At 43.0% G+C, this 17,254-nt stretch overlaps 1 protein-coding gene across 2 annotated transcripts in view; it reads left to right on the plus strand.

Annotated features, from left to right (window-relative positions):
* The window catches only part of LOC141144583 (serine/threonine-protein kinase ULK4-like), a 1,176,078-nt gene that overhangs the window by 91,037 nt on the left and 1,067,787 nt on the right, over positions 1-17,254 (plus strand). For both annotated transcript variants that reach the window (XM_073630414.1, XM_073630413.1), the window contains exon 13: positions 16,606-16,710. In XM_073630414.1, the coding sequence (XP_073486515.1) occupies positions 16,606-16,710 (105 nt within the window). The remainder of the gene's footprint in view (positions 1-16,605; positions 16,711-17,254) is intronic.

The raw sequence follows: 17,254 nt of genomic DNA on the forward strand, positions 1-17,254 counted from the left end.
CTTCCTCTGCTGCTGTAATGTAAACAGCGACAGAGAAAGTGATGTCATCGCTCCTCGTGAAGCCTTTTCGGTCCGGCTTCCGAGGAGAGAAGACATCAAGTAAGTTTGCACCAACACTACACTTACAGTAGAACACTCTAGGCACACTTTTCACCCCCCTGTACCCTCTGTCACAGTGACACCAATAGCAGGTTTTTTTTTTTTTCTGATTATTGCATTGGTGTCATTTTGTGACAGTTATAAGTGGTAGGGCAGTTAGTGTTAGGCCCCTTTAGGTCTAGGGTACCCCCCCTAATAAAGTTTTAACCCCTTGATCACCCCCCGTCGCCAGTGTCACTAAGCGATCATTTATCTGATCGCTGTATTAGTGTCACAGGTGACGCTAGTTAGGCACGTAAATATTTAGGTTTGCCTTCAGCGTTTTATAGCGTCGGGGACCCCATATACTACCTAGGAAAGGTTTTAACCCCCTGATTGCCCCCAAGTTAACCCTTTCACCAGTGATCACTGTATAACTGTTACGGGTGACGCTGGTTGGTTAGTTTTTTTTATAGTGTCAGGGCACCTGCCGTTTATTACCTAATAAAGGTTTAACCCCCTGATCGCCCGGTGGGTGATATGAATTAGGTTTTAGGGTCAGATAGGGTCTGCGTCGCCCCAGGCAGCATCAGGTTAGTGCCAGTATCGCTAACACCCATGCACGCAGCATACACCTCCCTTAGTGGTATAGTATCTGAACGGATCAATATCTGATCCGATCAGATCTATACTAGCTTCCCCAGCAGTTTAGGGTTCCCAAAAACACAATGTTAGCGGGATCAGCCCAGATACCTGCTAGCACCTGCAGTTTGCCCCTCCACCCGGCCCAGCCCAGCTCACCCAAGTGCAGTATCGATCGATCACTGTCGCTTACAAAACACTAAACACATAACTGCAGCGTTCGCAGAATCAGGCCTGATCCCTGCGATCGCTAACAGTTTTTTGGTAGCGTTTTGATATAGTCGCTAACAGTCAGGAGCTTTTTTGCCTGTGAGTCTCACTAGTGTACCACTAAATTTAGAGCCCAAAATGGCAAATCGAAGGTACACTAGTGAAGAGGCCTACACGTTTCTGAGCATGACAGATAGTGAAGAAGAAGTCACTCATCTGTCAGATTCAGGCTCAGAATACGAACCTGTAGACAGCAGCGACTCCATGACAGATAGCTCTGACAAAGGAGTTGTGGTCCCTGCCAAGGTCAGGTGTACCAGACCCCAATCTTCTTCCGCTGTTGAAGTGCAAGAACCGCAGGACTCTCGTATGGAGCAGAGAAGTACTAGCGTCGCTATTCCTTCTGGTGAACTGGCAAGCACCAGCGGCCTAGTACACCCTGGTCGTACATCCAGCACTGCAGTAACACTTGGTGATGTCGCGAGTCTCATAAGTGCAGTTCAAGCTGGCGAGGGTGGCAAGCACAAGTAGTGTCCCGCTGCCACCAAGAAGATGAACACAGGCCCATCGTGCCCATAGTGCCCTTCCTGCTGCATTCGCCAATCCTAATTGGGAATCCACCACTTCTGCAGCACCCATACTTCCCCGATTCACTGGCCAACCCGGCATTCATGTGGAAACAGTTGATTTTACGTCACTTGATTTTTATTCGCTGTTTTTCACCGAAGATCTCTATAGATCTATTGTGGACCAAAGCAATTTGTACGCTGGTCAACACATCGCCACTATTCCCCAGTCCTCCCTTTGCCAGAGATTGGAAACCAATTACGGTTTCCAAATTTAAGATCTTTCTGGGTCTATCCCTCTTCATGGGCATAACCAAAAAGAGTGAGTTGCAGTCATATTGCTCCACTGACCCAATTCACCATATGCCCTTGTTCTCTGCTTCCATGGCCAGGGCACGATACGAGCAGATTTTGCGGTTCATGCACTTCAACAACAATGAACTCTGTCGTCCTCGTGGAGACCCTGGATACGATCGGCTCTACAAAATTCAGCTCCTCGTAAACCACTTCAACCAATGTTTTGCAGACTTGTTTACTCCCCATCAAGTTCTCTGCGTTGATGAGTCCCTGATTAATTTTTCTGGCTGCTTGTCATTCAAACAGTACGGGGTCAAGATGTATAAGCTCTGTGACAGGGCCAAAGGCTATACATGTAGTTTTATGATTTACGAGGAAAGAGATAGTCACGTAGAGCCGACAAACTGCCCTGACTACATAGGAAGCGCTGGCAAGATTATGTGGGACTTGGTGTCACCCTTATTCGGAAAGGGGTACCATTTGTACGTGGACAATTATTACACGAGCGTGCCACTTTTTAGTCACTTTTTGATCATCAGATTGGAGCATGTGGCACTGTGCGATCTAATCACCGGGGCTTTCCCCAGCGGCTTGTAGATTCCCGTCTGAGGCTGGAGGAGAGAGCCTGCTTGAAGTGTAATAACTTGCTCGCTATGAAGTGGAGGGATAATGAGAATGTTTTCGTTCTTACCTCCCTTCATGCAGACACGACTGTCCAAATTACTATGGCGACTGGTGTTGTGGAGAAAACCCCTCTGTGTCCACGAATATAACAAAAATATGGGTGGCTGGACCTCAACGACCAGTTGTTGATGCTGTACCTAGTTGCCCGTAAGGCCAGTCGCTGGTATAAAAAAGTGTCTGTATACTTATTTCAATTGGCTTTGCTGAACGCTCATGTGCTATACAGAGCTTCAGGACAGACTGGATCCTTCCTTAAATTCCAGGAAGAGATCGTCAGAGCCCTTCTGTTTCCAGATGGTGCTCCACCTCACCTTCCCCAACCAAATGCAGTAAGCCGGCTGCATGAGAGGCAAATGTCCTTATGTCCTCTCGACTACCGCTACCCAACGAGCCCCCCAAAGAAAATGTTGTATCTGTAGAAAGCACGGATATAGGCGTGACACCCGCTATTATTGTCCCTCCTGTCCTGACAATCCTGGTCTTTGCATTGGTGAATGTTTTGAGCGCTACCATACACTAGCTGAGTTTTAGCGTAGGGTACAGCATTGCACAGACTAGGCACACTTTCACAGGGTCTCCAAGATGTCATGGCATTTTGAGAGACTCGAACCTGGATCCGGTTACAGTTACAAAAGTTATTTATAAAAAAAAAAAATGTAAAAACAAAAATAGTTGTTCTCTCTCTCTCTCTCTCTCTCTCTCTCTCTCTCTCTCTCTCTCTCTCTCTCTCTCTCTCTCTCTCTCTCTCTCTCTCTCTCTCTCTCTCTCTCTCTCTCTCTCTCTCTCTCTCTCTCTCTCTCTCTCTCTCTCTCTCTCTCCTCTCTCTCTCTCTCTCTCTCTCTCTCTCTCTCTCTCTCTCTCTCTCTCTCTCTCTCTCTCTCTCTCTCTCTCTCCTATTTTTTTACTGTATTCTAGTCTACAATGTTTTATTGTTATTATGTTTTATCACATTTGCTTTTCAGGTATGTAATTTTTTTTTATACTTTACTGTTTACTGTGTTTTATTGTTAACCATTTTTTTGTTTTCAGGTACGCCATTCAGTTGCAGTGCGGATTTATTTATCTTGGCAGCAACAGCGTTTGCTCCCACGATACATAAAGCCGTGACTCCAGTGCTGTGTGATTTCACCACCACAGTTAAAAAAAAGAGCATATATGCCGAAGCATGGGGGCAGCAGGGGCGGAGGAGCGATTTGCTCCTAGCTTTTGTGGGTGGATGCCCCCATGCTTTGGCATATATATATTTTAGGCACAGGTTGCGTTAAATGTTTTATTTTTTACTATTTTTTTTTTTGTATTTGCTTTGCAGGTATGGTATGTCTTACTGTTATACTGTAATGTTACTTTGTTTTATTGTTAACCATCATTTGCCTAGCAGGTACGCCATTCAGTTGCAGCGCAGATTTATTTATCTTGACAGCAACAGCGTTTGCTCCCACGATGCATAAAGCCGTGACTCCAGCGCTGTAGGGGGTGATTTCACCACCACAGTTAAAAAAAAAAAGAGCATATATGCCGAAGCGGATGCACCCATGCTTCGCATATATAAATGGTGCACGTATGCCCATCATTAGAAGTGGGTGGATGAAGGGAGGTATTCTAATGGTGGGCATACCCACCAATCAATCTCTTATTTTCGTTCAGCCCACAGGCTGCATAAAAAAAAAAAGATTACAATATATGCCCAACAAGGACCAGCAACGTACTGGTATGTTGCTGGACTTTGAGTGGTTATACCAGAATGATGCCTGCAGGTTTAGGTATCATCTTTTCAGCCAGCGGTCGGCTTTCATGTAAAAGCAATCCTAGCGGCTAATTAGCCTCTAGACTGCTTATACAAGCAGTGGGAGGGAATGTCCCCCCGTCTTCCATTGTTTTCTCTGGCTCCCCTGCCCCACCAGGGAACCCGAGAATGCAGCCGGTGATTCGGCCAGCTGTCCATAGAGCTGATCAGAGACCAGAATGACTCCAATCATCTCTATGGCCTAAGTAACCGGAAGCTACGAGCATTTCATGACTTAGATTTTGCCGGATGTAAACAGCGCCATTGGGAATTTGGGAAAGCATTTTATCACACGATCTTGGTGTGGTCAAATGCTTTGAGGGCAGAGGAGAGATCTAGGGTCTAACAGAACCCAATTTTTCAAAAAAAGAGTACCTGTCACTACCTATTGCTATCATAGGGGATATTTACATTCCCTGAGATAACAATAAAAAAAAAAAAAATGAAAAGAACAGTTTAAAAATAAGATAAAAAAAGCAAAAAAGATAATAAAGAAAAAAAAAAAGAAAAGCACCCCTGTCCCCCCTGCTCTCGCGCAAAGGCAAACGCGTCAGTCTGGCGTCAATGTAAACAGCAATTGCACCATGCATGTGAGGTATCACCGCGAAGGTCAGCTCGAGGACAGTAATTTTAGCAGTAGACCTCCTCTGTAAATCTAAAGTGGTAACCTGAAAAGGGCTTTTAAAGGCTTTTAAAAATGTATGTAGTTTGTCGCCACTGCACGTTTGTGCGCAATTTTAAAGCATGTCATGTTTGGTATCCATGTCCTCGGCCTCATCTTTTTATTCCATCAAACGTGGGCAATATAGTGTGTTTTAGTACATTAATGTTAAAAAAGTGTGTTTTTTTTTTCCCAAAAATGTGTTTGAAAAATCGCTGCGCAAATACTGTGTGAAAAAAAAATGAAACGCCCACCATTTTAATCTTAGGGCCTTTGCCTTAAAAAAAATATATAATGTTTGGGGGTTCAAAGTAATTTTCTTGCAAAAAAAAAAAAAAATTTTTCATGTAAACAAAAAGTATCAGAAAGGGCTTTGTCTTCAAGTGGTTAGAAGAGTGGGTGATGTGTGACATAAGCTTTTAAATGTTGTGCATAAAATGCCAGGACAGTTCAAACCCCCCCCCCAAATGACCCCATTTTGAAAGTAGACACCCCAAGCTATTTGCCGAGAGGCATGTCAAGTCCGTGGAATATTTTATATTGTGACACAAGTTGCGGGACAAAGTTGTCACTAAATGATATATTGCTCAAACATGCCATGGGCATATGTGAAATTACACCCCAAAATACATTCTGTTGCTTCTCCTGAGTACAGGGATACCACATGTGTAAGACTTTTTGGGAACCTAGCTGCGTACGGGACCCCGAGTGAAATAAAAAATTTACACCCTTAAAAATCCTGAAGGCGCTGATTGGTTTTCGGGGCCCCGTACGCAGCTAGACTCCCAAAAATTCCCACACGTGTGGTATCCCCAGGAGAAGCAGCAGAATGTATTTTGGGGTGTAATTTCACATATTCCCATGGCATGTTTGAGCAATATATCATTTAGTGACAACTTTGTGCAAAAAAAAAAGTTTGTCATTTTCCCACAACTTATGGCAAAATATAAAATATTCCATGGACTCAACATGCCTTTCAGCAAATAGCTTGGGGTGTCTACTTTCCAAAATGGGGTCATTTGGGGGGGGGGGGGTTTGTGCCATCTTGGCATTTTATGGCCTTCAAAACTGTGATAGGTAGTGAGGAGTGAAATCAAAAATTTACGCCCTTTGAAATCCTGAAGGTGGTGATTGGTTTTCGGGGGCCCGTACGCGGCTAGGCTACCAAAAAGTCCCACACATGTGGTATCTTCGTACTCGGGAGAAGCAGCAAAATGTATTTTGGTGTGCAATTCCATATATAACCATGGCATGTGTGAGCAATATATCATTTAGTGACAACTTTTTGTAAAATATATATATATATTTTTTGTCATTATTCAATCACTTGTGACAAAAAAATAAAATGTTCAATGCGCTCAACATGCCTCTTAGCAATTTCCTTGGGGTGTCTACTTTCCAAAATGGGGTCATTTTGGGGGGGGGGGGGGGGGTTGTACTGCCCTGCTATTTTAGCACCTCAAGAAATGAGATAGGCAGTCATAAACTAAAAGCTGTGTAAATTCCAGAAAATGTACCCTAGTTTGTAGACGCTATAACTTTTGCGCAAACCAATAAATATACGTCTATTGACTTTTTTTTTTTTTTTTTTACCAAAGACATGTGGCTGAATACATTTTGGCCTAAATGTATGACTAAAATTAAGTTTATTGGATTTTTTTTATAACAAAGTAGAAAATATCATTTTTTTTTCAAAATTTTTGGTCTTTTTCCGTTTATAGCGCAAAAAATAAAAAACGCAGAGGTGATCGAATACCATCAAAAGAAAGCTCTATTTGTGGGAAAAAAAGGATGCAAATTTTGTTTGGGTACAGCATTGCATGACCGCGCAATTATTAGCAGTTAAAGCGACGCAGTGCCAAATTGTAAAAAGTGCTCTGGTCAGGAAGGGGGTAAAACCTTCTGGGGCTGAAGTGGTTAATATCACTTTAAAGTGACAGGAAACAAGATTCTTATTGTAAAAACATTGTCTGTTCACAACCACTACCTAGTGAAACTGAATCTACTTTTTATGAAATCTTGCTGTGTTTTCCTGCATCCTTGTAGTGTCCTCTGTGAGCTCCCAAACATTTTCTTTTCCCCCTCTTCTTTTTTTTATATTTGTTTGTAATTAGCAGTACACATTAGTTGTCATCATGTGTACTGCTCTGTGCCAACTATGAATGCCATACATGGCTAATATCCAATATACAGTGGTAGTATGAAGAATGAACATAGCTACTATCCAACAGGAAGTTGAAAAAAGTAATTTGGAGATGGTTGAGAGCAATAGAAAGTATTTTTTTTATTTAATTCAGAATACATCCACTTGAATATAATATATATTTTTTAACTAGAGTTTAGGGTCACTTTAAATGTGCTAGCAATACATTCTATTATCCAGAAGATGTCACTGTTGCTCTTGCTCTTCATGTTGCTCTATTACATATAGTAAACAACCGAAGAAAGAAAAGGGTAACCATGACATAAACTCTATTAGTTTTATATTTAATTTGTTTATTAGATTACAGCACGCACCCACTATTTGAAATTCAACAGAAGTGCATTAATTACAGGAATATAAATGTTGTTTAAGAGGCCCGCTAAAGGTATCCATGTGCCTGATCCTCTACAAATGCTTTTAGCAATTAGCTGTTTATCTGGAAGCTGGTTTAATTGTACATCTTCCCATTAATGTTTCATTTTAATGTTACAAATTAGGTCAAACGAAAACTGTTTTGTATTTTGTGAATCTAAACAGCCTATAAGCTTACTTTTTTTTTCTTTCTGCTTTTTAGATGAAGGTTATTTCTGTTACCTGGTTAAAAAACAGTTTTCTTGTTTACAATATTGTTCAAAATGATTAATTGAGTTATATTTTTAAAATATATGATTATAATGCAATAAGACAATGATGTTTCTGGGTTAGACACAATAGCAAACTAATATAATTTTTGGGGAATATTTATTTTTCTAAACCAGTAGTTTTCCTAGCAGCATTGTAATACTATTTAGAGCAGTTAGATTGATGCAATATTTTCAGGTCACCCCTTGCTCTTCCTATCTTCTGCCTACAAAACCTTGTACTTGTGGTAAAGCATGTTAAAACCCATGTTTTATTTGTTTTATGTGTGTTGCGGTGCCTTGCCATTCATTCTGAATGGCACCCCAATGCATATACACAATTAAAAGAGGTTGTAAGCCCTACATATACCCAGTAAAGTGACTGGCCTCGGGTGATGCACAGAAATGAAAAAAATCCTCCTACAAGATATGCACCTGCTTATTTGCAGTATTCTCTTCTCTACATCCATTCAAAGTCCAGAACTTCTAAAGCTTGTCTGAGTGGTCAGAAAAAAGGGGGCATTTACACTCGGCAGAACTCAGTGAGGAGAGCTCTGAGAGCTGATTGGAGGAAAGAGACCCCCCCCCCCCTCCTTGCACACGGCACACAGAGCTGAGACTGTCAGTTTGCTAGAGGTCCTTCCCCATCTCCATTTTTCTCTTGGTATCATGAAAACTTGTCAGAAGTGATTCATGCTGATAGCAAAGGAACAAACCTCCAGACTAGTGCTCTTAATTGAGACACGTACACACTATAGAGGGATATGCTTTGTTCATATTTCATGTCTGAGGTTTAGAACCACTTTAAACTAAATGCATCTGCAATATAGTGTACCACAATGAACAAATGTGTACACTCTTTGCATTGTCGTGTGCTGCGTTTAAAGATATGCTAATAGCTCATTTAAAAGGAATCCGCTGCTCTAGGCCTCTTTCACATAGGTCATATGTAACCAGGTGTAGCACTAAAAAATGAGAAAGAAAATATTGCTTTACCACATAAAATAGCAAAATAAATTGTGAAAGGTAGTGTTTTGTATATTTTGTGAACATTCATACATATAGAACACTTATATTATAAAGCCCTAGAGTCACCAAAAGTGATGACAGGATGTAATAATGGCAATAAAGTCCAAAACTGAATATACAGGCACGATGGACATAAATGTTGCAATGGTGATAAATTCCAAAACATATACTCGTGAAAGATTTCTGAATGTAATCCAACATGTGCTGACAGACACTTGTGCGAAACCATCACCCGGGATGACTGGAGGCTTACCAGAAAGTTGGGACCCTCCTAGCATACGCTATATGGGTCAAACAGGCTTGGATTGCTCACTGGCAATGAAGGTGGGGAACCAAGGGCTGGTGAATGGTGAAGTTGTAACGTTGCTATCCCAAAAAGGTCTTCTTCATATGGAAGCTCGGACACCAACGGACATTACCCACATGTAATGAAGAAGGGGCTCATAGCGTAATTCCGTAAACCATAAAAAATTTATTAAAAGGAAAAACACTTACATTTCAGAATAAAAAGCGATTGCAAGTAAAAAATGGCGGCAGTGGAGTCCTCCCGACGCGTTTCGTCATACAAGACTTCGTCTGGGGTACTTGCCCACTGCAGCCAGACTCCTTTATATAGGGACAAGGACCCCTCTGATGAGAATCCAGCTCCCAGGCTTGTTTGCATTGGCACTTCCGGGGTCATCCAAGATGGCGGACCCGAGTGCCTTCCAAGCCTCTCTTTCATGTAATTCAATTCCCATAGGTCTAATGGTGTCATGTGTTTCAAGAGGAGACGTGATGCTGAGTGCCTTCCAAGCCTCTCTTTCATGTGATTCAATTCCCATAGGTCTAATGGTGTCATGTGTTTCAAGAGGAGACGTGATGCCGAGTCCCGGCGTCCAGAACCTCCCACTTTCACTTGTTACCACCCCTTATGACCTCTTAGTGGGTGTATGAAGGGGGAGGCCGTGATTCTGCGTCACTACATCAATGACATCCCCCCTAATGTATATTACGATAGAGACCGCGCTCGCACATGCGCGCGGCGTAATCCAGCGCGGTGAAATCATTCATGAGTGTGTGAGGGGCGAGGCCGCGACTGTGCGTCTCAACATCAGTGATATCCCCCATGGTATGATAGAGACCGCGCTCGCACATGCGCGCGGCGTAGTCCAGCGCGGTGACGTCATCAAAATATGACGCATGCGTACATCCCCTCCGGTCTCCATTCGATCACAACAGGAAGTGACCTGCAGAGAGGGGAGATGGGCCGGAAATGATGTTATAATCCCCGGACAGGCCTACAAAATGTACGCAATGAGTGTGCATTAATAGGTAACCTAAACACGACCAGGACTTCATTCAAAAATGATAGATGAGTCCATGAAAAACGAAAAAGTATATATGAAGAAGATGGATTCTCAGCAGGGGAAAGAAGAGATGCATGATTAATTATTCCATCTCCTAACTCCCTCCATGTCCCCATGTAACTCATATTATATTACTTCAGAAACAACAATACTTTAATAATAACTACCCAATTGTCAAAATAAAGTAAATATAATCATAATAAAATAATGTGCAACAGATGGAAAGGCACATGCATGTAAAAAGTATCAGACATTATATACCCCCTAGATATTAGAATTCCTAAACGGAAGTTAGTGTTTCTTATCTCGTGATAAATCTGTCAAGACTCATTTATAAAGGCATTGACGTCTACTTCCACGTTCATGCCTTGAGGAAAAAAGGTCTGTAGTTCATACGCCCAGAACATTTCAAGGCGAGAAACCCCTCTGATTTTGGCCCCCCCCCTCCACGGCGGGACGTATTTGTCTATAATGACAAATTGTGATCCAGTGGGGTTACTATTATGATATTGCTTGTAATGTCTGGGTACTGTATGCTTAGAGTCCCTGCCTTTGATTAGAGCAATATGTTCCCCTACCCTTGTTGTAAACGTTCTGGTGGTACGACCTATATATTGTCTACGACAAGGGCATGTGATAAGATATACTATGTATTTGGTACTACACGTACAAAAAGATTTCACTGTATATCTTTTTCCCGTGACTGTGGATGTGAACTCTGTGACTTTTCGTCCTTCCAGGTTATTGTGCAAACATACCACACATTTTCTACACGGGTAAAAGCCTGTCATGTTATGGAAAAAAGAAGGCCGGGATGGTGGATTTATAACATTGGGGGCTATCTGACCCTGTAGAGATGGTGCTCCCCTAAATATAATCTTGGCCTCTTCTGGCAATGACCCTCCAGACTAGTGCTCTTAATTGAGACACGTACACACTATAGAGGGATATGCTTTGTTCATATTTCATGTCTGAGGTTTAGAACCACTTTAAACTAAATGCATCTGCAATATAGTGTACCACAATGAACAAATGTGTACACTCTTTGCATTGTCGTGTGCTGCGTTTAAAGATATGCTAATAGCTCATTTAAAAGGAATCCGCTGCTCTAGGCCTCTTTCACATAGGTGGCAGACTTTGCCACCCTCTGAAAAGCAATTTGAGGTGGATCTCTTTTCCAACCATGGTTGGCAGCCAGTTTACAGGCATTTAGGAGGAGATACTGTCGCCTCCTGCACACCTGTTTTTCAATCCCCATGGGGATTTTTTTTATATCCCAATAGGGATTTTACATTTAACTACTTGTCAAATGTGGCAGTTGCAGTACGGTCCCATTGACCTGTCAAATTTGATATGCTGAGTTAAATTGCAAAGAAATGTGGCTACAGCAATGTTAACCCACCCCTCCGGCCACCATGTACTGTAAATCTGGAGGTGGGTAGATCAACTGCTTGTTGTAGCTGTCCCTCCACCATCTGTGTAAACTCATGCCCCTTACACACAAATTCTAGCAAGTTTGGAGGGAACTCTATACCAGTGAATTAGTAGTTTGAACCCATTTTCTTGCATTTTTGTATCTACAGAGCTGGAATGGCTAAGGCGATATAAATGGTCAAGTTGTGTCTCAGTAAACACATGTTGCAGGTCCCTCTCCTACTCTCTAATGTATACCAGCTTTCCTTTGGGTTCCGATGCTTGCAGTATCCCATATAACACGGAGATGTAATGCGGGATTGTGGCAGCGGACATACATAGCTTCTCAAAAGGAGTTAAGGAGGAAGGGGGACAAATGGCATGGGGCAAGCTATGTGAAAAATGTGAAGCTGCCTGTACTGCCAGTCATCTAGAGGAAAGCGACCATATTGGTCTCTAAGGATATCTAAAGATAGCAGCCCCTGGTCTTGGACAAACCTACCGCATCTCGCCTCCCCATCCGTCACCCAGGAGCGAAAAAAGGAAAGGTGTTCCCCTGGAGTAAACCAAGGGAAGCCTCCCAAGGAGGGCAAGGGGGCCTCCCTTGCCTAGTTCCACTAGAAATAGGAAAAGTATCGGAGAGGACGCTGTTCACCTTAACCCGAGCCTCCGGAGAGCTATAAAGCATCTAAGAAAGCATGTTGGTGCCAAGGCCTAGTCTAGCCAGCAACGCTCGGAGGCATACCCAATCCATCCTTTTTGGCATCTGTGGAAAACAAGGCAGGGTGTATGGTCGGTCTGCGACCGTGCCCAATGTATCGGCTTGATCGCGCGGTTAGGGTTTGACTCTGGCTTCTCTACCAGCAATAAAGCCTGTTTTGTCTGAATGAATGACTGTTGGCATAATGGGTTTAAGGCTGATAGCTAAGATCCTTGCTTGAATTTTTATGTCATGTTTAGAAGTGCAATCGGTCTATAACTGCTAGGGGTAGTATGGTCCTTCCCTTCTTTGGGGAGGACCATGATATTGGTAAGCCACCCCTCCTTTGGTATCATAGTACCTGAGGCCAAGGCTTTAAAATAAGCACACATCGGGTTAGATAGAAGTGTGTGAAATGTACTGTAATAGGCATTTGTAAAGCCGTCGGGGCCTGGACTTTTCCCATTCGGGAATTCTTTTATAACTGCTGCTAACTCTGTAAGAGTGATGGGTGCCTCCAGTTGGTTGGTAACTGGGGTTGTAAGCTGAGGGGATTGAGCCTCCTCCAGATACTGCAGATGACTCGAGGCCCGCTGTCGCCTTAGAGCCCTTGCAAGCAGTCTTCTGCACTTCATCCCAAACTCATAGAACTTATGAGAGATGTGGCATAATCGTGTCCGAGTTCGATTGTCGAGTAGGCTGGCAAGCTCCAAACGGAGGAATTGGAGTTCCCCAGCCAGCTCCGGAGTCGTATGAAGTTTAAGTTCCACAGATCAGATTTTTGTAAGAAAGGTTTGCAGTTCCCCTTCATGTGCCTTTTTCAGTCTAGAGCCCTGAGAGATAAACTCTCCCTGAACCACAGTTTTGTGTCCTTCCCATATATAGGTCAACCCCACATCATCTGTTAAATTTTCTGCAAAATGCAAGGAGTCTGATAACCACTTTAACGCCACGGTGTCAACCAAGATATTCTTATTCATATGCCAGGTGGGTAGCTGAATAGTAGCTGAAGTCCTTATCAGTAGGATAGAGCACTCTCCAGCAGTCGACCAGGGACTTTATAAAAACGTTTAAGAAAGGCAAATGAGTGCGTAGAGTGGCCAGAGGATGTGTTGAGCTGTGGATCAGGGCTCACATTGAAATCACCACCCAAAATCAACTGGCCCTCTTGGAAGTTGGAGAGGGAGTCTAATACAGAGTCTAGAAATGTGAGCTGCTGAGTATTCGGGGCGTACACGGCTGCAAAAGTGAATTTACATCCCAAAATGGTGCATTTGAGAAACACAAATCTACCATTAGGATCGACAAGTTGGTCTATCATAATGAAAGGGCATTGCTTATGTATGGTTATGGCCACCCCTCCCGACTTAGGATGTGGAGAATTACTGAGATATCACTGGTTATACAAATAGGTGGGAAGACGGGGGGACTGAGTCAGTGTGAAAGTGTGTCTCCTGTAATAAAAGAACATGTGCCACCAGGCGTTTCAATTTGAGCCACAACTTACTGCGTTTACAAGGCGATCCCAGGCCATGGACATTATATGATACGATCTCCAGGGAGGCCATGGTGGAAGGAAGCTCTGGAGACACCCAAGGTCTCCACCAGAGGTGGAGAGAGACCTGCAACAGATTGATCCATAGGTCAGGGAGTGCTGGGGAAACAAAGAACATGAATAAAAACCTGGAGAACATTAAACCAATAAAACATTTAGAGAAAACAATGCCCCAGGGGTATACCAGAATATCCAAACACCACTAATGGGGGGTCTTCACTAAGCCCTCTGGCCAAGGGAAGAGTGGAGGCCAGGGAGTAGTGCGAGGTCCCAATTAGGGGACATAACTCCAAGGAGTTGACCTATTGAGGATAAATGGCACAGCACCAGGTGCAAGCCCACCGGATAGCCTGCTGAAGATTAAGGGCACATCTGTGACCTAAGTTTGCATAACAAATTACCACAGCAGTAGTCAAAAGTAGAAAAGGAGGGAGGAACCCAAAAGATAACTGTGAAAAGCAAAACCAGGAAAAATGATAAGTCCACAAAAGTCCCTCAAGACCTCACCGGGGGGGGGGGGGTTTGTGAAGGTTGCAAGGCTGAGCGAGAAGGGTTGCCCCTGGGCCTATTCCGGACCCTGTGGTGTGCAGGGCGTCACAGTTGTGGGTGAGAAGGAAGTGGGATCGCCGACGAGGACTGCCAATCCGGGATATCAATGGAAAGTAAGCCAAGGTGTTTCAGGAATTGAGGCAGATTGACCTTATTCCGCAAGGTGAATTGTTGGCCATCTTTAGTAACTGACAAGTTGAAAGAGGAACCCCATCTGTAAATCAGCTTTGCGTCTTGTAGGCCCTCAAGCAACAGCTTGAGAGCACGACGTTGCATCAAAGTGTGCCTGGAGAGATTTGGAAAAAAGGACAATTTCGCGCCATCAAAGTCCACGTAGAGAACATCTCTGACATGGAACATGATGCGTTCCTTAAGGGAGTATTTGTGAAGCTTGCATATGATATTCCTTGGTTTGTCCGGGTCCTCTGAAGGGGGGGCGAAGTGCTCTGAGTGTGGTCTATTTCAATGTGGTCAGGTGTCTCGCGTCCGAGAATCTGTTTTAAAGACACCCTGCAGAGTAGGAACTATATCCCTGGGTACATTAACTTCTGGCAGGCCTCTGATGGGAATATTAACTCTGCAACTTCTGATATCCATCTGATCTAGAAAAGAGTTAATCCTTTGATCCTATGTCTTGCATCTTCCCACTGTGACTCCAGGGCCTCAACTCTACCCCCAATCTGTACAGCATTAGCCTGTGGCGTTTCTATGTCCTGCCATAGGGCCTTCTCGACCCTGTGGACAAATAGCTCCAAGTCGGCCTTAGTGGGGAGGGATAGTATTTGCAATCGTAAGTCCTTGTCCCCTAGCACCTCTCCCACATCTGTGTGGCCTTCAGGGCTGTCTGAGAAAGAGGGTGAGGTGGGGGAGGAAGCGAGGACAGCGGTATTTGTGGAAAAGGGATCGGGTGAGCTGCATGAGATTGCTCACCCGGTGCCAATTTGGAATTGCCAGCAGGGCCTTGCAGAGTCTCAGAGAAGTAAACATCCAAGGACCTGGAGCGGCTCAGTGGTGTCCGCTGTGGCTGCGGGAATGTTCGCCGCTTGGGAGGCATAGTGTGGAGCTGAAAATCTCTCAGAAGGCTGCTGTGGGTGCGAACTAGCAAGCGGGCTCATGAAACTCCTCTGATGTGTGTCCTAACACGCTCATGCCGCGGCCACGCCACTCTGCTCTATCTTATTTAATGTGCGATATGGATGTGGAACAATGACATTGTCATGGTTTATATATGGGCTTGTGTGTACTTTATGTTATGCTATGTGGACATTGAGTTAACGATACTGTCAGTGTGTGTTCTGTCTTAATACCATTCTTTATTGTTGATTTTTCTACTATGCCAATGTTTTCAATAAAGGAACATTCTTTTTTTTTTTTTTTTTTTAAATGGGACCTATCCATCTCTTGACTATGAAACCTTTTTTTTTTAAATGGGACCTTAGCCACAAAAAAAGCAAACAGGAAGCTATGGCTGTTATCATTTGGAAGTAATGCCGTGTACACACGATCGGACTTTACGACAACAAAATCCATGGGATTTTTTCAGACGGATGTTGGTTCAAACTTGTCTTGCATACACAAAATGTCGGAAATTCCGAACGTCAAGAACGCGGTGACTTACGACGAGCCGAGAAAATTGAAGTTCAATAGCCAAGCTCTTCTGCTTGATTCCGAGCATGCATAGAACTTTGTGCGTCGGAATTGTGTACACACGATCAGAATTTCAGACAACGGATTTTGTTGTCGGAAAATTTGAGATCCAGATCTCAAATTTTGTGTGTCAGAAATTTAGATGGAAAATGATGGAGCCTACATACGGTCGGAATTTCCGACAAAATCTCCCATCGAACATTTTCCGTCGGAAAATCCGACCGTGTGTACGCGGCATTATAAATGAACAGAGTGCAGATCAAATTCACATACCAAAATCAGAGAAATTTCTACAAGAGACTGCTAGAGCATAACAATCTGGATGGTGATTTTCATAGAACAATCTGATGTGCAATACTTAAAAAAGAAAAAAAAGAAAAAGAGGGCATTTAGGACTAGGTGCCCTTATTGAAGATCTGGCTCTAGGTGTCCCATCTCACTAAACAGCACATAAGTACCTGTATCTAAGACCAGCCATGTGGGCATCCAATGTTCCCTGGCCTCTTTTTTTTTTTTTTTTGTCTGTGCTGTACCAATCATATTACTTCCACTTTCAGCAATTGAAAAAAGTATTTTATTGTTTCTTTCTCTAAATATATATTTATTTTTGTTATTGCAGGTGGACAAAGTATGTTCCAGTCAGCAGGACCTTCATAAGAAGATAAAGAACCTTATTTTCACAGATTCTGATCTCGTTGTGTCACCTATCATAGATAATCCAAAGGTACCTTTATGCTTTTTATTGCTATGCATTTTATAATATTACATTTATTTTTCATTTGTTCAGTAAATCGTTTCTTTGGCCAGAAAGACATTTGGGTTGATTTATAAAAGCTGGAAGAAATCAAATACATAAAATGCTGTGCTCTAAAGAAGTGAAATAATAGATATTACATTTGCTTGTCTTTCTTGATATACATGCATTTGGCCTTATGTTGTTCTTGTTTTTTTTTTTTTATGGCTGTTTTGTTGTACCTGACATCCAACATTTTTTTTCTTTATTTGGACTTATAAAGACAATAACTGAGGAGATTCAACCAGCTACAGTAACCTTTATTTGTATATGTTATTATTGTGTTTTGCATGTATGACACTGCAGTGTTTTCTGAACTTTTTTCATGTGTGTAGAACTAAGGCTCCATTTAAATGGGCGGTTGAGTCATGTTTTTAACGTGCCTCAGCCTCCTGTCAAATCCCGGCAATGGGTGGCCCCATACACATCGTGGCAGCCAAGAGGCTTTGCATTGAGCATGCCAATGTTTGACAGG

This window comes from Aquarana catesbeiana, linkage group LG05, assembly GCF_042186555.1.
Source record: "Aquarana catesbeiana isolate 2022-GZ linkage group LG05, ASM4218655v1, whole genome shotgun sequence".
Classification (NCBI taxonomy): domain Eukaryota; kingdom Metazoa; phylum Chordata; class Amphibia; order Anura; family Ranidae; genus Aquarana; species Aquarana catesbeiana.